General features: G+C 44.0%; 1 protein-coding gene across 1 annotated transcript in view; it reads left to right on the top strand.

The window, feature by feature from the left end:
• Window positions 1-23167, top strand: part of LOC138266898 (phosphatidylinositol 4,5-bisphosphate 3-kinase catalytic subunit alpha isoform-like) — a 146995-nt gene that overhangs the window by 100847 nt on the left and 22981 nt on the right. Inside the window, exons 15-20 of the mRNA XM_069215630.1 lie at window positions 813-984; window positions 1755-1861; window positions 7617-7738; window positions 11603-11681; window positions 12015-12185; window positions 20850-20967. Of these exons, the coding sequence (XP_069071731.1) occupies window positions 813-984; window positions 1755-1861; window positions 7617-7738; window positions 11603-11681; window positions 12015-12185; window positions 20850-20967 (769 nt within the window). The remainder of the gene's footprint in view (window positions 1-812; window positions 985-1754; window positions 1862-7616; window positions 7739-11602; window positions 11682-12014; window positions 12186-20849; window positions 20968-23167) is intronic.

The raw sequence follows: 23167 nt of genomic DNA, 5'->3' as shown, positions 1-23167 counted from the left end.
GGGGAGGGGGGGGGGCAGGGCTTATAGGGGCAGACGTGGAGACATCATGGAAACGCTATAAGATAATGGCCGCTGTACGTAAACATAGAGGAGGGCTGCGGGAGCATGCGCAAAGAAGCCACTATTGCGCATGCTCCCGCGGCCCTCTTCTATGTTTATGTACGGCGGCCATTATCATATGGCGTTTGTCCGACGTGTCCGCGGGCCGCCAAGGTAGGTCCGTGGGGCCGCTGGCGGCCCACGGGCCGTACTTTGAGTACCACGGTTCTAGAGGGTGAGATTCTTACAGACCTTCAACTTATTAGAGTTGGAAAAATGTCTCCAGGTATGGCACTCCTTCATACTAAAAATGCTCTAGAATATAACTGATGCTACAAAGTGGCCTAGATTGTGGTGCCTCCGTAGGCACACTATTCCATTGTTCCTATGTTCACGCTATCTTGCTTCACTGAAAACCTTGAGCTCATCTTGAGCACCTGGCCACAAAGCTATGGAGTAAGTCACCATTCAAAGGGCCATCAGCATTGCAAGGTCCCACTGAAGCTGTCCTGCAAGGCCATTTGTACGGAAGAGTGGGAGGGCAGAAGTACATGACTGGTTTGTGTGCTGCACTTTTGTATTCCCCCAGAAGCACACATCTGTCTGTACCTCTTCTACTGGACTTTGCAGAGTGCATCTCACAAACTGAGCAGGCTCAACTCAGTTGCTTACCATAGTCTCCAGATTCCCTGCTTTAGCGCCTGTGTGTCAGAATGTAGGGTACACTAGGCTTATTTGTTGGGCGTAACTCATTATGCTTCTACATTTTCCAGGTCAGAGATGCACAGCAAGACAGTGAGCCAGCGTTTTGGCCTGATGCTGGAGGCCTTCTGCAGGGGCTGCGGCATGTATCTGAAGCACCTTAACCGGCAGGTGGAGGCCATGGAGAAGCTCATCAACTTGACTGACATCTTAAAGCAAGAGAAGAAGGATGAGACCCAGAAGGTAGAGTGAAACAAGTGGAGAGACCATTATTAAAACCACCCGATCTGACCTACGGTAGTGCAGGCGCAGAAACCAATGCAGTTGTGGAATTCATCCAGTAAGCCCATGAGAGCACTAGAAGCAGCCCAGCACAGTAACAAATGAGAGCCCTTTGACCTAGAGTAGACAAAGTACCCATTCTCCAAAGGCAGTACGGTTCCATTTCCAGACAATACTGAGCAATAGAGACAAGCCACCCCTTTGCACAGAGTAGTACAAAACAAATGCCCTCTAAATAAAGTAGTGCAGAACAAGCACTCTTGGGCAGAAAAAAAACTTAAATGCCCTGCCCTAGAGCAGTGCAGGGTCTATACCCTCTTCTCACATGCAGTATAGAACCAGTAACCCCCATGCTTAGGGCAGTTCTGAACTGGCCCTTCTGTTTGTGGTGAAAGAGAGCCGAGTGAACACCTCTGCTTCCAGAGCTTGCTGTGTATGGACCGTACACAACTGCCTCCTCTTTCTGTGAGCATGTAGAACTGGCCCCCACTCTTCCTGGACCACGCGGAACCCATAGCACCTACTCAAGGGCATTATAGATCAGATTGATACTGCCCTAGAGCCTTACTAAACCTGCTTTCGTTGAAGTACTGTAGCGGAGACTGAGCCTCCTAGACCGTATCGTCTACTGTGGTTCATATTTAAACAATGTATTTCTGCTTTATTTACTCTTCTCCTCTCTCAATTTGTCCCCTCCTTTCCCTCTGTTACATACTCACCCTGACACGTAGATGCAGATGAAGTTTCTGGTGGAGCAGATGAGACGCCCTGATTATATGGAGGCCCTTCAAGGCTTCATCTGTCCGTTGAACCCGGTGCACCAGCTGGGGAACCTCAGGTAAGGAGGCTCCAGAGATGTTGGTTAACTCAATAACAGTAGATGGTTATCTGGATTCATTCCATGTTGGTGCATAGTAGCCGATCGGGATAAAACTTTGGTTGCGTCTCAGCTAGGGCATGCCATCTCCCTCTCAACTACCCAGAATCATCATAAAGTCTATCTTCTATGTAAGTGGGCAGGTACACTGATACATTTGGGACACCAAGTGGGTGATGTTGGTATGGGCTGTGAGGTCTCAGAAAGGGTCTGTAATGTTTTCATAGGCCCAAGGTCTGCCTTTAATAGGAAGGAGAGAGCTATATAGGTGAAGCAACAGTGACTTGTCATTGTATGCATTGACTGAGGTCCAGAAATGAGCAGAGAACCATGCACCAAGGACTCTTGGTGTCCATGTAAACTATGGTATAAGCTGTGCCCACTAAAGAGACCCACTGCTCCTAAGCCGCCTTTTTGTTTATAGCAGTGCTTGCTTAGTTACCAGAAGAGTATTTTAATAGCTGAGTTCCAGCAGAGGAGCACTGCTGCCAGTGGTGATGTAAGACCTGACAACTTATGACAAATGGAGTCATCAGAGATTGGCAGAATTCAATCATTATACCACTGGTGGTACTGATGGAAAAGGACTGAGATGAGGTCAGCAAACTAGGTAACCCAGAAATACCTAACTAAATGAAACGGAAAATGCTAATTTAGTGCCATCCATTTTTAACTTACAATTGCATGGCATTGCTGCTCTGTCGCAGTAGTTGACTTGCAAACAAGCAGAGGTTTCCCAAGTCCATACTGGTCTCTAGTAACGGAGAACCAGATGCTTAGCCTTGTTGCATATAAAGGGAAATCGCAACAGCAGTGTCTATGTGAGCTTACAAACAGCCCAACATGAGTTAAGGAGCTCAGCAACCAAAGTCAGTGCTGCAGAGTGTGATGTCAGTGAACGCCACAAATCCAGACAATACAACTATCAATCAATGAAAACAATGAACCTGCTTCCCTTTTAGGTTGCAAAAGGATGGTGGAGAACTAAGGCAACCCCAGCCTGAAGGTTAGGACACACTTAGCCTTTGCCATTATTCAGAAATTTCAGGAGGCTCAATGTGGCCACTTTGCAGACAAGATATTTGGGCTAAGAGCCCACCGATTCTTCGTCCCACAGCCACTTAACAGTGGGTTGCCGAGCCAACTAAGATGGAGTGGGACTTAATGAGAAGAGTCCTGTAACCAGGGTTTGTGGTTTAGATAAAACCAAATATAACTGATAAGATGCCACCAAAGGGAATTTTTGCTTTTCATTAGAAACAGAAAGCACTGGATTTTGCTGCACCTTTTACTGCTTGGATGCTCACTGGTATTAAAGCAGTACAAGTGCAACCACTATCTATAAGCACTTTGCACTGTGATGGACGCTCTGGCGATGGCACATTTCGACTGTGGTAAGCCACTTCATATGCCTTTGTGACCATCCACAATGTCCATGGGCTCTCCTGTTTTTGGCGCATGATCCCTTCATGTCGCTTTGGCTCTGTGATTGTTGCTTTGTACTGGCCTGCATGTTAACAGCTGGTCTCTGTCTGAGGTAAGCAGCACAATCAAAATACCATCCTCCTGTACAGAGAAGAGGGTGGAGCTTTGCTTTATGCAAGCTTAAGTATCGGGATAGAAGCAACAAATATCACTTTGCATACATATGCGTCCTGAAGCAATGTTCCCCCTTAAAGCGCAGCACCCAATACTGTTAGTCTTGGTTTTACATCACAATGGCCTGAAAATTATGACTAAGAGCATCCTTCACTTCTTCAATAGGATCAGGGGCCCTATCATGAACATATTCAGTGACCATGTACAGCCTAAGAAGGGGTCCATAAGCTGGTTTTGCTGAAACTGCACTGCCCACATCACATAAATTAACTCAGAAAATGTATGATTCAGTGTATTAGCTGTACGCAGTACAGCTTACAATCAAGAACAAGCATTTTCAATGCAACAGGTCTCGTTTTTGTCGAGTTAGAGATATTAGCGTTGTAAACTCCTAACCGGACTTTTCTTGCCAGCCAAATTAAAAGAAAAAAAAAATGCAGTGCAATCGCACTATGTAAAATGCAGCGCGATCCTGCTAAAATTGAAAATGGTAAAAAAAAGTTTGCGCTATGTAAACCCCAGCGCGATCACGCTGTGTGGAAACTAAACAGATAAAGTAACCATCGAGCCTTGTATGTTTTCAGTAGTTTACCGGTGCTGTGTAGGTGGGCTAAACACTGGAAAAGGCATAACGTATGCATGCCTTTCACAAATGAAAGCAAGCGGATTTTAAAAGGCAAGTCCACGAACCAATGAAAGTGACTGACGTGACATGGCGTGGTTGGAAGCCCAAAGAGATTACTTCAGGGGACGGAGCGCTTTGTGCTCGCCCCTAAAAAACAATTACTGCCTGTGTGTCTCAGTATGTGTTTCAGACAGAGAATGTTTTGAAAACAACTGTTGCATGGACCAGCTCTGAGCCTGGGTGCTCCTGTATAATGAGTTAATGATTCAACCCCAGCATTACCAGGTTCAATATGCATTCCAACTGCATCCATGCCAAAATGAAGCTTGGAGCTTATGGTGGAGAAATTAGCCACACTTAACAACATCTCCCAAACAAACCACTGGCTGGAACAATTGAATTCATTATATACTTATTGAGCTATGCTCACTGTTTCTTCCAAGACGGAAAACGCACTTGAAAAGTGCCTGTTGCACATAACACAAAGGTAACATCCCTTGTGCAACTCTTACATAAATGCACAGATCCCTCAACCTGCTTTCACATAAACAAAAGACCACATTATCTGTAGAAATCAATGCTTAGCGGTCTTTGTGCTGACTTTCAGATAAACAGAACATCCCTTAAGCACAGCCCAACAATATAAAATAAAGGTCATTCAGGTTGTGAACTGAACAGGCAAATGGTGCATGGCATTTTGCAGGTCATAAGGCTTCTGAATACCTCACCTCCTGCTTCATACAGCACAGTTTGCTGTCACAAGTGGTCTATGGTTAACAGCAGGCATGTTAATTCCTTTGCAGGCTTCTTCAACCCTGTGGCCAAGAAGAGCATGTGTAGGACTATATCAAATAGTAATAATACAGGACAATGTGACTTTGACTTAAAGTTAACAGAGAGCTCATTGAGCTGATCTTTCCCACTTGTTGGAAGGAGAGAGATGCAGGTACATTTGTTAAATGCCCATCATTTATCTTTGCAATCAGATCTTGATTAAATACAGACATCTCCATCAATGCAGATCCTTCACAATAGCTAGAACTACCGGGAAGTGGAATTTGAGTGCTGTGAAAGGAGACGGGGGAGATGAGAGAAATATTGAAATGTTCCTGGAAAGAGAATTTATGGAAAGCACACAAATGAGAGTGGTGGGTGTAGGGTACAAAGATGGTAGAATTGACAATAGTAGTGAAAGGGAAAAGAAATAAAAGCAAACTTTTAATATGCACTGGATTAACATTGGCTTTGTGAATTATTTTATGGAGTAAAAAGGAATAGTCACTGATATGTATATTTTTCAAACATGGGAAAACACTAAAAAACACCACTGAAATATTTAACAGATAGAAACTGAAACAAAAATGTCTACCTAGAGGTTATAGCCGCTATATCTATAGTTCTGTTGGGACTGGGGAAGTGCAACCAACATTCATGAAATTGGCATAATAGGATCCATACATTAGGAAGTGCCCCAGGAGGCTCAGGATGATTTTCCCTGATGCAGATGGACGAAGTGCACAGGTATTCAAATTCACCTCAAGGAGAAATCGTATAGAGGCTCAGCAGTCCTCCAATCAGAGAGCTCTGCTTGGACAAAGCTGGACACCACAATGTTGGGGAAGGTTCTCTCAACTCGTAGGTTACACCAGCTGGTACAGTTAATGCTAGGTCATGCAGCTGGTCCACACCTACCTTCATTTATGTGCAGAAAGCGTTTATAAAACGGGTAGTAGTACTGGCTAGAGTATGCTAGTATATATCTAGAGGTGGGGGGGGGGGGGCTAGAGGAAAACGTGTGCCCTGTCTTGGAGGCTAAGACCATTGAAATTCAGGTGGCTGTCCAACCGACTAAATTAGGCATCTCTTGGCCTTACAGGAAATGGAAAGAGAGAGATCATCAAATGATCTGATGTTGGTACTGGATCCATCCTGGCAAGGTGGACATTTGTCTAGGCTAAGAGGGAGCCATCAATTGTCAGGGCTCCTGCTGTTGAATAGAATTTGGACTATGTGTTTTTGGGCTTACACTCGGAGAGAAAAACTAAAAAAACATTGAAGGAGAATGCAGTCTCTGAAGTTTAAAGAGGAAAGAAATAACACAGCGTTACATTGTTCGGGAAGACAGTCTGGAATGGCCTTTCAGTGTCTTAGTGGGACCTCCATTTTGGCTCCCAGTGCTTTTAAAAGACCCCAGCAGAACCATCACAGCGCAGAACACCATCCAGAGCTGTGTTGATGCGATTCCTTCATGGCCTTCAGCACTTCCTGCTATTATAGCACCGGCACGCCTCTCAGCTTTGCTACTTTACGCCAGTCCTGTCCTGCTATGATTAGCATGAACCTTAGGTGGGTGAGCACTACTGACTACTTGAAAGGAATGTGTCTTGGAAGTGTCAAGTCCAACATGTTGCCTATGAGTGCAGTTGAAAGGGTCCCATCAGGACATTCGCTGACCTGTCATAAATAGATTATTGTACAATCCTGGTTGAAAGCAACAAAGTTAGAAAAACCCCTGCTTCAAATGGGACTGATCACCTCATAATTCAAAGTACAGTATATGTGAGTTTTGGACTTTTTCAAAGAGAAATTATTTAGCATTTTTGAGGCTGAATTAGTTTGTGATATTCCATGTTCCTTTATGATAATTGGTGGTACTCTTTGCATGTCTTTGGCATTTTTGGGTACAATTTCTTAGTTCATTTGATCCAATTTTTTATTTAGTCGAGGTACTGTTATATCAGTTTAGGCTGTGTCGCGCTCCATGTAAAAGAAAACTCACAGAGTGTTATTTGTGATCGTATAACAATTTTTTTAACAATGTGAAGTAAAAAACATGCCCTAATCATAATGCTCATATGAGTTATTGTCGTGAGTGCCATGTGCAATTCTTAAGTCCAGTGTCCTGTTTATTTTCTCCATTATTATAATGGGGCCCACCCTCGGCCCTCCTCAAAGGTCCAACACCAATTGTTTTTATTTATTTTTTACACCAATCCCGTCTTGTAGCACCCCTTGTGGTTCATCAATTCTCAGTTCTGACCTGCAGTGCCCTCACTGTTCAGGTATTGTAATGCAGCCTGCTCGGGCAGTGTGTGTCACTCCTTTCCTGCATATCCCTTTGCTCCTACAGTGAGGAAGGCACGTGCACCCATACACACACACCCCAGTTATATATACTACTCACACTCATGCACATGCACACTGGCAGTGAATTAGCAGCTGGAGGTCTACCCATCTGGTGGGTGCTGTATTTAACCCTCGCCATTGGTGAGAATACACTTTGAGAAGACCCAGGTGTAACCAAGTCCACAACTTTGCTAGAGAGACCAGTCACAGAAAGCATGTGCCTCACTATCAAGGGGTCAAATACAATGGGCAGATAGAGGTCAGGTCAGACAGGATGCAGAGATTTGAGACTGTGTGACACCGCTCAGTGGCATCATGGACGTTTTCCCTAACAGGTAATGATAATTGTGTGGTGTTCTATTACAGGTTAGATGATTGCCGCATCATGTCGTCTGCCAAGCGACCGCTCTGGCTCAACTGGGAAAACCCGGACATTATGTCCGAGCTGCTCTTCACCAATCATGAGGTTATATTCAAAAATGGAGACGGTGAGTGGCTGTTGTGAACGGTGCGGTCTCTACCAGGTCAGCTCTTGCACCCTGCGAAAGATCTCTTTCTCCAGCATTGAGTTGTTTATAGAATCACATGCTCTTTTTTTTTTTTTATTTCCCTCTATTAGCTAGGCATTTGCAGACAAAAAATGGTTCTAGCATGTTTACCTTGGATTGACAGCTGCACATCTGGCATTTCCTCAGCCTATCTACTTTTTTAATTTGACTTTCTTTCTTGGTTTGTACCACAGGCTGTAAGGTCATCGCTGCTTCAAGTCAGGCCTCTGTCCATTTTAAAACATATTAAACCTGTCTGCTGTTTAGGAGTCCCTCGTAGGAGCTCCTGCCTTCTTGGGTTTTCACATAGAGAAAACATTCAAAACTTTGTCAAAGTGCAAAGTAGCACATGAGTTGTCCCACTTTAAACACTTAAGAAAAAGAATGTAGCTGTGATAGCTGGAAAAAGGGACAGACGCTAGAACAAATAAAATTACTGGATGACAATCCAAAAATACGTAGCGGGTTGAACATGCGCTTTAAGTGACTGCCAGGGGATCTTCGTTACCGCACAGTGCTATAAACGCTTCAGGTTTTTATACCTTTTTATACCTTTTTATATGACTTTCTGAAAACAAAATGTCAGGGCAAAAGAATATATTAGCTTTCAAAGTGACACAAATTTTTCTGATACCAATTAAAAAACAACAGCTTCCTAAGGACGATAGTGGCTGAATTACACAGTGTTTCACTGAAGCACTGAAAAGAAAAGTTTGCTCTCAGGACATCATCATTGTGGTAACATGAAATTACTGTATTGGTGTGAAAAGTGCCTTTCTCACAGCACCTCAGTTAGAAAAAGCTTTTGCAGAACCAGTAGCATTGGTGTGCTAACGCTTGAAGCTTGGCATTTGTGATTGCCTTCATGTACTACAGCATTAAAGACTTACCTATTGGGTTTGCTAAAGTGTAAGAAATTTGATTATTGTTCGGGAGTGTGTGACTTCCCACCTCAAAGAATAATCACTGCCCTTATCAGAGTGAGCTCAGTCCCATGGTAGCTATGGCATTGCACATAGCCTTAAGCTAAGCCTATATGTTCTAAGTATTATGCAGTACCAAAACAGCAAGACATTTGAAATGCAAACCAATAAAGAAAAACCCAAACCAAATAAAAAACAAGCATTTGCAATGCAATGGGACTCGCATCTGCTCGAGTTAGAGCTATTAGCGTTATAAGCTCCTAACCCGACTTTTCTTGCCACATAAATTGAAAGTTAAACACTTTCTCACATAAGGTAGCCGATTCACAGCGCCACGGCCGCCATGAGCATCAGCGTGAAGAGATACACAAAAGGAAAAGAAGTTCGCTCGCAGTTAAACTTATCGCCAAAAGTGCAAATATCCATGTAACGGGGCCATGGCCAAGGCGGTAACAAAACCTCCCCAAGGAGGGACAAAGGTAAACCATTTACCAATGTAATCAAATGATTTTTGAAGGGCAAGCCGACGAATGAGTGGTAGTGATGGGTGTGATGTGGGCGTTGTTAGAAGCCAAGATGCACACCAACACGTCGGAAAAGCAGCGCATGCGCGCTGCAATGCTCGACCTAAAAAAGAGTAAAAATAAATAAACAAAATGAGACAAAAATAACAAAAATCCAATAAGGGGAACCAGAGGAATTAATTTTTTTAATTTCAAGTAGGAAGAAGTCGAGAAGCATAAAGTGCCAATGATCCCAATGGTTGTGATAGATCGGGGCATAGGCACAATTTGACACTGACCGTGATGGAGTGTGGGTTGAAAACACCAACCAAGTTCATCCTGGTAAAAGATTGTACCTTCTAACTTCAGCCCTTTAAGTCCCAATAGGAATACACTTCTAAAAAAATAATTAAAAAAAATAAAAAAAAATACAAACAGGACCTCAGGGGAGACACTTGGAGACTCACAGGATGTCAGGCAGCATGTTCGTCCTCTTCTGATATTCCCCAGGTCCTGGAACGTTCTGAAGTGCCTGCCTGGAGATTCCCTGTTTGTAGGGTGGAAATGATTCCTGCCAACCAATGGGTTAAAGGCCCCAGGGGGGCAACCCTACACACTTTGGGAGTTTTCAAGATGGGTAAAACCTTTGGCCACACTATTTGGGCTCTGAGGGCTGGGGGTGTGTAGAGAGTATGCTATGGTATTCTTGGTGTCTTCCCATATCTAACACTAAAATCCAGTTTGGGACTGCTAATGTACCCACAACAAACCCAGAGAAGGCGTGTGCTCGAGCAAAAAATAAGCTTTTACAGCAATCAGACAGTGGATACACAATAATTGTTCTGGCATCTTATTTCCCTTGCTTTCAAGTGCACCCCCACCACATTGTCATATGTAAAACCTAGAGACAGACATCTAGTAGAACACAAGTCGGGTTTTTCATTTTCAGCAACCAGATAGTGGATACCCAAGTTTTGCTTTTGGAATTCTGTTTCCCTTCCTTTCAACTGTGCCCCAAAATGTTATATGTAACCACAGCACCTATCAAACAGGATTTAAACTTCAAGCAGGATTTGACACTGTATGTTCTGGGAGGTTCAGAGTACTCATCTCTGCCCATTTATGTCAGCCTGTTTGCTTCCAGGAGGCATTTCACACCATTTTCACACCTATTCAAATGCTTATCCCTTGTTGGGAGAAGTTTTATAGGGAAGTTAAATATGCCAATGTAACCATGTTTAAAGGGGGATGCAGGCACTTTAATCCTATTAGTAGTGGTAAAGTGGAAGACGTTTTAAAAGCAAAAATATATGTTCCAGCAAAAGGCAAACCAAATATGAGGTGCCCTTGTAGAAAAGGCGGATTTCATATACTAAGATTATTTTTTCAATGCACCGGATTGTGCACCCTTGGACATGTCTGTGTGTACACATATATGTGTGCTTGCATGTGTTATTTGTGCACAATTCCTGACCAAAACATTTGAAAAAACCTGCTGTACTGACAAATACAAAAATGGATTGCTTTCTGTACACAATTTGTGCTAGATAAATCTATTAAAAGTGCGAGTTCCAAACAATGTCGCCTATGTCTGAACTCTACTATCATTAAAAGTGAAGGCCACAGGCATGGTCTACAAGTCGAAACCATACAGTCATTAAAGGGGATCATAGCAGGCAGGTCAGCAGAACTGAACCCCACTGTGATTAAATGTGAGTAGTAGACATCACTGTCAGAAGATCTGTTCACCACTTTCTTTAAAAGTGAGGGTGGTCAAACAGTCTGAATCCCACTGTCACAGTAGGAGTGAGGGTACCTGACATTCAGCAGATATGAACCCTTTTTACAACATCAGTGGGTGTGAACCCCCATTGTTAAAAGTGATTAGAGCAGGCACTGTTAGCAGGTATGTACCTCCTGTGATTAAGTGTGAAGGTAGTAGGCACTATCAGTAAGTCTGAACCCCACTTTCATTGAAAGTGAGGCGACCAGGAACTCTCAATAGGCCCGAGCCCCACTGTCATTAAAAGAGAGGGCCCCAGACGTTGTCAGTAGATCTGGGTTCCATTGTCATTAAAGCTGAGGTTAGCAGACACTGTCACCAGATCTGAACTTCGCTGTTATTAAAGTTGAGGGTACAAGCCATTGTTAGTGGGTTTGAACCCTCACTGCAGTTAAACTCATGGTTCATTGCACTGCAATATAGTTATAGATCAACATTTCTTCCCGGGTGGAAGGGACAGCTCAGAGACCCACACCATATTTTGTACAGGGTCCCAATATTTTCCTTTGCCCCACTCACGTGCTCTTGTCCCATCATGATGAAATATGTTATTGCTGAATAATATTTTGACAAGTCTTTGTATGTGTGTCTCTAGATCTGCGGCAGGACATGCTCACACTACAGATCATCCGTATTATGGAGAACATGTGGCAAAACCAAGGCCTGGACCTCAGGTAGGATGGAGGTCCCTTGCATAGTCCAGACACTCCAATCAGCTGTGCAGCTGTAGGTTGACACATCCTCTATTACTGCACCCTTCATGCGCACTACCTGGCACCTGCTCCGCACCAGGGACCTTCAGTCTGTAGATGACAGCAAAACGTCCCTTCTTGTGTAGCATTTGAAGGGTGATGCAAACATTCATCTTTTCCATTTGCGCTCTGTGGGCTCTCCTCCTCAGCCACTAACTGCTTACCTAGAAAGATTAGTTTGCCCGGCTCAATGGATGCCCTTTTGATGACCATCGCCAAAGGAGGACTCACTCAATCCAGTCTCTCTTCTTCCAGGATGCTTCCCTATGGCTGCCTATCCATCGGAGACTGCGTTGGGCTCATTGAGGTGGTGAAAAACTCGCACACTATCATGCAGATCCAATGCAAAGGTGGCTTGAAGGGAGCGCTCCAGTTCAACAGCAACACCCTGCACCACTGGCTAAAAGATAAGAACCGAGGCGAGGGGTAAGAAATACTCAGTTTTGCATAGACACAAATTGACTGATGAGACTCCCACTAAAAAAACGAAGTCTTTATATGTTGCATATAAGCGAGTAAACATTTATTTCTCCATTATAGCATCTTCACTGATAGTCATAAAAACTACAATAAGCATCTGTGATGCTTGCTTGGACCCTGGAGCTCTTATATATTATTCATTTTACTTTACACAGTGTTAATGTCAATCTGGCTTCATTACGATTTACCCTGTGACAGAGTATCGGAGGCCCAATTTCTTTTTCCTAGGAGATTATGATGAGACTGAATTTCATTTTCAATTGTGCATTGCAGTATTTCATATGCAGAAATGTGAAAAAGCTTTTAAGAAAAAGAAAATGTAGCGTAATAAAATGTAATTGTAGGATGAGAAAAAGAAACCTGTCTTTTGGACTTGGCTCTCTGTACATGGTCATACCCAAACTTTTTTCTTTCTTGCTTGTTTTTGCTGAGTTTGTTTTTGTTGGCCTTTCGACTCTGTGCCCTTCACCACTGCTAACCAATGCTAAAGTGCTTGTTATTTCTCCCTTAAGCACTGTGAACTAGGCTTACAGCCAAGTTGCACATATAATTTATGTGGAAGTCCCTAGTAAAGTGGTACTACATGTACCAGGGCTTGTAAATTAAATGCTACATGTGTGCCTGCAGCACTGGTTGTGCCACTGCAGCCTGAATGCACATTTTTAAACTGCTATTTCGACCTGACCAAACATACCTATATAATGCATATGTCACCCCTAGAGTAGGCCCAAAGAAGCCCATAGGACAGGGTGTAGTGTATTTAAAAAGGCGGGCATGTACTTTTCAGTTTTACATATTCTGGTAAAGAAGAACTCCTGAATTCGTTTTTCACAACTGCACGTAGTAGATGCTAACCTTTGATTGAGAATAGGTAAACATTTCATGTTTGGTTTCAGAGAAATTGTAGTTGAAATCATCTCTGATGGTTAAGTAGGGTTTTAAGTTATAATTTAGAAAATGTCACTTTCAGAAAGCTGACTTTGCTTATTCCTCCCAAACAGTATAGAGGGATTAGGTGTGCCTGGCTCGTCTGTCATCTGTCAGGATGGGGAAAGTGGAGTTGGACACAGTCCCACTTTCAACTGAATGGCTGTGTACTACCTTTTATCACAGGAATTGTCACCACTGAATTATTCATGCAGCCAGCTATGAGCCAATATAAATATTGGACTCTCAGACCCAACTCTTCAGTACGTTACTGAACCTGTGAATACTACAGAAGAAAAGGAATACTATGCTGCTTTGCCACAGAAGTACTGCCACTTTGCCACTCTGCTGCTTTGCTTCTGTGCTTCTTTGCTTGTTGTAAAGGAAGACTGGATGTGCACCTTTCATCCCAGGCTGAGTGACTCCAAGAGTCAGCTGACTGACCTCCTGTTCTGAGTTACAGCGACATAACAAGCTCCAGAGGCTCCCTGGAACTTCCCAGCTAACCTGCTGCCAGGACCTGCCTATGCTCTGATGGCCTCTGCTCAAGTGAGTTTCATCTCCCAGAGGTGCCCCTTGGAGTGGCATCAGTAAAAAAAATTCTAGCATTCGCACTAAGAATCTTTCAATTCTATTAAGGACACGGAGGCGAGGATTATGCTTCTCTTTCCATGCTTTATTTTAACAGCAGCCAATGAAAATCATGGAAAGTAAAAAACTACATGACCCAACATCAGTCATATCACGTGATAAACCATAGAGGAGGAAGCCTATAAGGTGTTGTATCACACCCAGCCACTCCTCTTTCTTTGTCCAAAATTTGCGACAGAAAAGTCAAAGTCTTAACATAAATTTGCAAACGAAAATCCTGAAAACAGATGAACTGGCATCCCACTTGACTGGAAGAAAAACGATATTGCGGCAGTCCGCACTACTTCTCATCATTTCCTAGGAAAAATGAAAAAATCCAGGCCATAAAAACTGAATAGCATAATAAATACTTATATCAACTATTCAATAGGGAGGGATAGCACTGAAGTACAATAACTTGCACATAAAATCAATAAAATAACATGAAACTCTACAATCATATATATATATATATATATATATACAGTGCAGTGGGATAATCCTCTCCTCCTTGTCCTTAATAGAATTGAAAAATTCTTAGCGCGAATGCTAGAACATTTTTTATTCTATGTCAGGACCGGAGGCTCAGATTATGCTTGTTCAAAACTGATTCACCACTACAGATGCTATATCAACAATAGGTTTATAATAAAACGTTTTAAAAGTTGAAGGCGAAGACCAATCTGCTGCCTTTAAAATGTCCTCCAAGCGAGAACCCAAATCTAAAGACTTCGATGCCATAGCCCCTCTGGCCGAATGCGCACCAAACTTAGAAACATCAATAACTGCTTCACTCAGCAACCAACGCATCCATCTAGCGAGTGTGGCTGAGGAAACAGGATGATATGGTTTAACTAAGGAAATGAGTAATTGACCCCCCATATCAGAACGAAATTCTTCTGTAGTCACTTCGTAAGCTTTAAGACATTGCACCACACAAAGCTTGGGATTGTCCATAAAACAGGGGTAAGACACTGACTTCAAAATGCATTTTGTTCTACGCGAAATGGAGAAAGAGACTCCTTCAGGAGAAAACACTCTCCCAGCCAAATCAAGTGCTCTAACATCTGAAACTCTCTTACAAGATATCAAACACAACAACATGGTGAGTTTAGCTGATAACTGTTTCCTAGACAAAAATGTATTAGCAGGCCAGGATTCTAAAAATCGAAGGACAACATTAACATCCCAAAGGGACGAATAACAGGGATGAGGGGGATTAGCTAACCTGATACCCTCATTAATTTACACACAATAGGAGACTCACCGATGGGTTTACCCTCCACTGGTAAATGGCCTGCTGAAATGGCGGATCTATCATTATTAATAGAACGGTATGCTAGACCTGACGCTGCTAGTGAGGAAAGGAAATTCAAGACCAGACAGCTACCCGCTGAAGAAGGATTTGCACTCCTAGAACTACACCAAGCACTCCATCGCTTCCACGCCGAAGCGTATCTCTTGTGAGTACTGGAGGACCAGGAACCCCCAATGAAGTCGGAAGACTCTTGCGAAAGTCCTGGGATGACCCATCTTTCCCTGAAAGACGCCATGCCATCAGGGATAGCTTGCCTGACAGGATCAACGGATGCAACAAGCCCGAGGGTCCTGGAGGACATTCTCTCGGAAGGGAAGAAGGATCGGATGATCGCAACTCAGTTCCATTGCTACCGGAAACCAAGCTTGCGATCTCCAAAGGGGCGTCACCAGAACTAACTCTGCTTGCTGACGTCTGACCTGGCCCAAAACCTTGGGAATCATTAGGAAAGGAGGAAATGCATAACTCAGTTCTTGCGACCAGTCCTAAAGAAACGCATCCGTCCTTGATGCCTCCGGATCTGGCCTCCAACTGAAAAAACATTTCATCTGTCGATTGAGACGAGATGCAAGCAGATCGATCGAGAAAGGGCCCCACTTCGCAGAGAGTTTGGAAAACTCTGGGGTGCAACCTCCAATCGCTGAAGTCTCTCAGGTGACGAGAGTTCCAATCTGCCACTAAGTTGCTGGCCCCGGGAAGGTATTTCGCCACCACTGAAATCCTGTGTTGAAGGCAAAAATGCCAGAATTCCTTGGCTATCTCCGCCAGAATGCGGGAACGAGTTCTCCCCAACTTGTTGACATATCTCACTGCCGTGATATTGTCCATGCGAAGCAGAATACAACAATTCGTTTTGATGGGGGAAAGACTGTTGATTGCAAAAGAGCCTGCTAGGAGTTACAAACAATTTATGTGGAGACTCAACTCTGAGTTGGACCATCTGCCTCCCGTGGACACTGATCCGCACCGGGCTCCCCAGCCCCACCGACTGGCGTCGGACTCTATCACTACATCCGGGAGAGAGCTGAATATGGCTCTGCCGTTCCAGGCTTCCATATGATCGAGCCACCAATGCATCTCTGCCCGGGCCTCCTCCGACAGGGGAATCTGGTCTGCATAACGAAGTCCCTTCTGAAGGTGAGAAATCTTCAAACGTTGAAGGGCTCGGTAATGCAAGGGACCCGGGAAGATGGCCTGAATCGAAGAAGAAAGCAGGCCCACGATGCGAGCAATCGCTCTCAAGGAAACAGTCTGTTTGGATAATAGACACTTCAATTCTCTCTTGATTGAACGGATCTTCCCGGAAGGAAGAATCCGAAGAGACTGCAACAAGTCTATCTGGAATCCCAGAAAATCTATCCGATGAGAGGGGGCTAGAACTGATTTATGGGCATTTATTATGAAACCCAGACTTTGGAGCAGAGACACTGGCCATTCGAGATGATTTAACAGGAGCTCCCAATCTTGGGCCATGATAAGTATGTCTAGGTATACAATTAACCTGACCCCTTGGGATCGAAGGAATTCCACTACTGGGCGCATAACCTTTGTGAAACACCAAGGGGCGGAGGATAGACCAAAGGGGAGCACCTTGTACTCGTAATATTCGGTCTCCCAACAAAACTGAAGAAACCTCCGATGTGGAGGAAAAATAGGAATGGTCAAGTAAGCGTCCTTTAGATCTAAGCAGACTAACCAGTCTCCCTCTTGGAGAACATCTCTCAGTAAATGGATACCTTCCATTTTGAAAAGACGATATAGCAAAAAAACGCGAGCCGCCCCCCTTCTTGTCTACCAGAAATACTGGGCTGACAAAACCTGACGGATGATGAGGAACTCTGATAATTGCACGCTTCTTGAGCAGAGCCGAAATTTCTGCGGAAATAAGACAGTGTTCTTGAAGGTAAAAATATCCCTGCCTGGGAAGGCATGTCTGATAAGGGGACTCGTAAAATTCTAGCTTGAACCCCTGCACGGTCTCTAGGACCCAAGTATCCGAGGAAATTAGACGCCAATTCTCCAAAAACTTCTGCCCCCCAAAATCACTTATGAACTCAAGACCAAGCTCACCTGTGGCTCCCGACTCTTGGGAGAAAGATTGTTGACCTTTGGATCTCCCTCTGTGGAATCTGCCTCGACCGTACCTAGGTCTTGACGGGTAGAAGGTAGATGAGGAGGAATCGTAACCCTGATAACCGCCACTTCCTTGTTGGAAGGATCCACGATGGGGGCCTTGTTGATTTAAACGGCCGAAGGCACGCCCTCTGTAGCGTCCTGCCCCTCGAAAAAGTGGACGTAGCACTCTCCGGATGGATCCTTGTGCCTTGTCCAGACTGGCGTAGGTGGATACGAACTTAGAAAGTTCCTTCATGAAGGGCAAGCCAAAAAGAAAACCCTGGGCCACGGGGCCTGATTCTGATGCAGCGTGGTCCGCTAGTTTGGGATCCAACTTCATCAAGACCGATCTGCGTCGCTCAGATGAAATGGCGCAATTAGCATTGCCCAAGAAACATAGAGCTCTCTGAGCCCAGCCTACCAGAATATCTGGGTTAATAGGATCACCCGATTCCTTGGCTTGAAAGGCTAATTCGAGGATCTTAGTTAGAGGTCCGGAAATGTCTAAAAGTTTATCTTGGCAGCCACGCCAGGCGCGATCAATACCCTTCTTAGGATCCTTAGTGGATTTTTTGAGGAAAGTTACTAGGGTAGGATCTAAGTCCGGAGTCTCGGTAACCTTGGATGGAAAATCAGGTCTGGGGCACTCAGACCTTAATCTAGAACGAATATCTTTATCAAACCCATGCCTACATAATCTGCCACCTCAGGGGGCGGTAGCCACAGAGAAGATCTGGGGTGCACGATGTCCTCTGGTTCGAAAGTCAACACCTTAGGGGTAGGAACCTCCTGGTGATGAGCTTTCTTCTTGCGTTTACGAGGAGGCGCGTCCTCTTGCTCGGAGGAAGGCTCAGAGGAAGAAGAGGCTGGAGCATCCACACCCTTATTATGTGATCCTGCATTGTAATCATGCTCTCTTGCCATATTCTTTATAAGGGATTGGAAATCCGCAGCATGCGGGTTAGAAAGTTGTTTTTCAGGCTGCGGGTTAGCCGCAAAGGAAGGATCTCCCATGGTAGATGCACTCACTGGAGCTGCCCAAACCTGTTGATCGACCAAGCCCAAAAGGTGATGTTTGATGGGCTGAATGGCCTGAGCCAAGGCCTGATTAACTGAGTGACGCTCCCCTGCGTCAAGAGCATACACTAAGTCCTGGTCAAACGAGCCAGCAGTATCATCCATATAGTACAATTCTGCGGCTTGGTCATCATAGCCAGCCATACTGAGATACAGCAGAGATGAGCTCCAGGGGAGCAGTATAACTAATAAAATAATAAATCAGGGCAGTAATCACAAAATAATTTTTTTTAAGATGTGGAGGGAGCTGCCCTGAAGGGGTTAATACCCTTAAGCCAGGCCCAGCCTGAATCAGAATTGTTTCAACCCCAGTGTCCAAGCACTGGGGCATAGATGGCAGCTAAGCCGGTGGAGAAATTTCAATGAGGGTCTTAAAAGCGTTGAAAAACGCTTTGATTTTAAGAGGCAGAACCTCTAACAAAAATCCCCGTCATGAGGATGTTAATGGCGCAGGAGCGCTAATTTCACACGAGGCAGCGCCTCATAAACGCCCTTGTGGAGAAGGAAGAAAAATTCTAGGCCGCGCTCCGGAGCGAGCGCTTAATTCTGACCCCCGGGGGAGAAAAATAAACAAATAGAAGAAGCGCTCCGAGCGAGCGCGAGGATACATAAAGCTGAAACGCCCCGACCGAGCGTTAATAATTGGCTCGGGAGGGGAAAAGTCCTTGAAATGCGGCCCGGGGAGGAAGGCTTCACACACGCGTCTGAATGCACACGCGGTGAAGCAGGGAGAAACGATAAAGCGTAGACCCATAAAACGCACTCACGCTGAGCGCGGGTAATAAAATATGAATAGAGAGAAAGGAAAGAAAAACCTCACCGGCATATAAAAGGACTGCGCGGGGAGCCCGAGTCCTCGCTCCCTGCTCCCACTCCACTATATGAGAAAGCGTTCCAAGGAACGCTTAAAAGGAGGGGAAAAGCCCGCTCCAACACTTTTAAATATCTACACAGTTTAAGCAAAATTAAATCACACTTCTCTGGCTGCGAAGCAGCAAAGAAAAAGGAGTGGCTGGGTGTGATACAACACTTTATAGGCTTCCTCCTCTATGGTTTATCACGTGATATAACTGATGTTGGGTCATGTAGTTTTTTACTTTCCATGATTTTCATTGGCTGCTGTTAAAATAAAGCATGGAAAAAGAAGCATAATCTGAGCCTCCGGTCCTGACATAGAATTGAGATCTCTCCTCCAGAAAAAAAGAAATCCTGTAGTATTGGGCTCTTCACAAATGGTTCCCAATTGCACCAAGATCTTGCCACCTGCGCTGCCCACCAATGCGAAATTCCTGTGAAACCGACTCTTTGCGTCACAGCAACCACCAGTGATGCCTGGCACAGCATCGACAGCTCGTAGTGACTCCCAATGTGAACCGCCAGTAATGACCCTCCGTGACACACAACAGAATCTTCATGTTACAGTGATGACCAGCCACGACGCCTGGTCTGCTTTTCACACACCTGCAGCGATCTCCCTGATCTGTGCAGCCCCTTCCACAGTGAACGGAAACTCTTTGTGCTGGACTTAGATCACTCTTTCAGCGGGACTAACCAGGACCCTGTATCCAGCCCACACTATATAGCCTGAACTTCTGACTTCCATCTGGTTTTGCATGACCAGATAGCCGTGAGCGGTGCTATCTTTTAAGCACTTCACTTACCTGAATGAAATCTTTAAAATTGCATTTCTTGTGTTCTACTATTTGGATTCTTATCGTTTTGGTGCTATATTTATTCCATTTTAGTTTATTGTTCTAAGTTGGTGTAGGTTTTTCCTTGTGTTGTGTTTTCACTTTATTACTGTTTGAAGTGGTGCATATATACTTAAAACATTGCCTCTAAGTTAAGCCTGACTGCTTTGGTGCCTATTTACCAGAGGGTTAAGTACAGGTTAATTTGGAGTTGCTTGAGACTTCACCCTGACAGGGATAGTGGTTGCTGATTGAGAAGAGTTTCTTGCCCTCACCCCCCCCCCCCCCCAACCAGTAACCCAATTTCCAAAACTTCTCGTTTGAGTCCAGCTTTTGAAAACCAAATAAGTATAGTGCTTTTCAAATTGAAGACTGAACCTGATTTCTCATATCTTCCAAATGTAAGCTGAATCAGACTAAAGTTAGCTATTCTAATGTTTAGATTTCTACTTTATCTCAAATTAAATAAAGGAACTTTTAAAGAAAGTAGTTAGTGTACTCTTCGCCATGTTCTGTAATGTAAAGGCTAGATTTGCAGTTCTCTGGTTTGCTGGTAAGTGTCCTCCAATGCTGAATTTACTTGAGGGCTGTTTCAGTAGGACTTTCAGGGTTTCGTTATGTTTAATGTCATTTTTCCTGGAAATGTTTTGGATTTCACACGGAAAGGGTTGAATTTTGATAATGTTTTCAGTGCCTACAGGCGAATAGGGACAGTCTATGATAAAGTGTATGGTGTATTCTTAGGGAGGGATGCATTAATCAATCATTTGCTTATGTATTGGCCCATTGGTCTGTGTTTGTGTTGTTCACATATATGCTTGTGTGACCTCTTGAATATCTTGTCCCGTGTAGCTACGATGTTGCTATCGACCTGTTCACTCGCTCCTGTGCTGGCTACTGTGTGGCAACCTTCATCTTGGGCATCGGCGACCGGCATAACAGCAACATTATGGTGAAGGATGATGGGCAGGTGAGTGTCCATACTGGATGATAAATGTGGAGTGCAGGACAATGGGGGACCAGATGAATTATCCATCGTTATAGGAGGTTAGTAGGCTATCTACAGCTGGTTGTAGAATATGGGGGATAACCATGCCAGATAGTAGGATCAGGATTACAAAGCCCTCTTTCTAGGCAGTTGTAGGACACAGCTGTACTGTCCTTAGTAGGTTGCAGGCGACAAGTGAGCTTTCATATCAGGTTGTACCATAGAGGGTGACATTTGATAAGCTGCAAGATATGAGAATTATGGGAAGAATTTTGTAGGGAAAAAACACACAAATGATGGACGGAATGCAGGACATTCAAACATTCACCCCCAGTCACAGATCTTAGTTTAATCCATCAATTATTTTGCTCCTCATGCCACCCCAGTTTTGACCCAGCCATATGCAAATCAGTCTTGACCCTGTTACTCATGGGAACATTCCAGCCCAAACTGCCAAGCAAGGTCTTCCCTGGACTGGAAACAAGCATCCTCGGACCGGTTTCAGGGTATCACCCTTTATCAGACAGGCTAGCTTGAATCCAGTGGCACAGTGATCCCGGGACCCACACCTGGGCATACCCGGCGCACTGTTCCCATGGGGAACAGGGTCAAGACCGATTTGCATATGGCTGGGTCCAAACTGGAATGGCATGGGTGGCAAAAAAGGATGGATTTCGGCCCGGATATCTGTACTGGGGGTGAATGTTTGACGTTCAGAATTCCGTTCATCACTTGTTCTTTTTGCAAGAATTTTGTAGGATACAGGTATGCTTGTGTAGAATATAGGTGAGATGTCTGTAACAGGATGTATGATATATTCTTGTAGCACTTTTTTTTTTCAAAGCGCTGTACAAACAGTAATACCAGTACAAAAGGGAAGAAAAGTATATCATTGGCCACGGTTCCATCTAATGACATATAAAAAGGAAGTGCACCTTAACTTGTTTTATAAGTCGATAAGTTAGGAGCAACTCTCACTGATACAGGAAGTTAATTCAATGGAAGGAGAGAGATGTGTGGAAGAGCCGAACAGGGTAGAAGCACATGGAAGGATGGCAACAGACATTCACAGAAGTGGAAAGCAAAGACCGAGACAGAACATACTCGGAAATTAATGAGCTCAAATGTGTGTGCCAAAAAGTTAAATCATTTGAACACAAAAAAATAAAATGTACAGTAACTGAAAACTGATAACTCCTCCGTTTGCTCAAGTAGGCAGATGTTGAGGACTGATTTGAAAGAGAAAGCAGAAGTGGGACACATATGTGTTTTGAATTGTTTAGAGAGCAGCAATCGAATATTTGGACAGCCCAACATGCAAAGACGATCAATAATTAAATTGTGGTAGAATGAGTGTTAGCAAGAAAATTTTCAGGACAGGAATAGGGAAAAGGATTTGAGTTTTAGGATGTTAAAAGATGAAAGTAGCAGGTTTTAACAGGCAGTGCAATCTGAGGTACAACGTTGGGAGAAGTATTAAAGGCCATGCTCGAGCAAAGCACAGAGGAGGAATAAAGGACAGCAGTGGGAGATAAAAAAACCAGAGGTGGAGAAGATTAGGAGTAGACGAATGTCTCCCTTGCTAGCATTGAGGTTTAAATAAATGTGAATCCATCCACGTTTCAATATCCTATAAGCATAGAAACGTGCCCTAGGAGAAGTGAAAAGGAAGCGAAAGAAAAGAAAATCTGAGAATCTGCGCAGAAGTGGGAATTGAAGCCGCATTCAAACATAGTACAAAGCCAGAAAATGTAGAGGGGTAAAACAGAAACCTGTTGGCTGTCGAATTGAACTTGGTGAGGTGAAACGAGTCCATTTTTTTCCATGAGACCAGAAAGGAGCGCCTGAAAATATACAAGCAAAGCAAGTTGTGGACAGAACTTTTAACACAACAAGAGTGAAGAGAGTAAAGAAGAATCGAATGATCCACCATATCAAAAGCAGCACAAAGTTCAAGGAGAATACGAACTTTAATAGATCTTTTGTCAATACCCATCCTTAGACATTTCATAACTTCATTAGTCTAGAGTAAGAGGCAAAATATTTGCAGAATTTTTATAGCAAGATTAAAAAACCGGCTTTCTGAAGTAACACACACATCCAAGCTGGTGAAGCTTGCAGCTTTCAGATAGGCAAGGAGTGCACTCTGACCATAACCAAGGGTCCGCCATCAACTTACTGG

The sequence above is a fragment of the Pleurodeles waltl genome, chromosome 12, assembly GCF_031143425.1.
Source record: "Pleurodeles waltl isolate 20211129_DDA chromosome 12, aPleWal1.hap1.20221129, whole genome shotgun sequence".
NCBI classification, from domain to species: domain Eukaryota; kingdom Metazoa; phylum Chordata; class Amphibia; order Caudata; family Salamandridae; genus Pleurodeles; species Pleurodeles waltl.
Note: the sequence above shows the minus strand (reverse complement) of the source record. Positions and strands in the feature narration are given on the sequence as shown.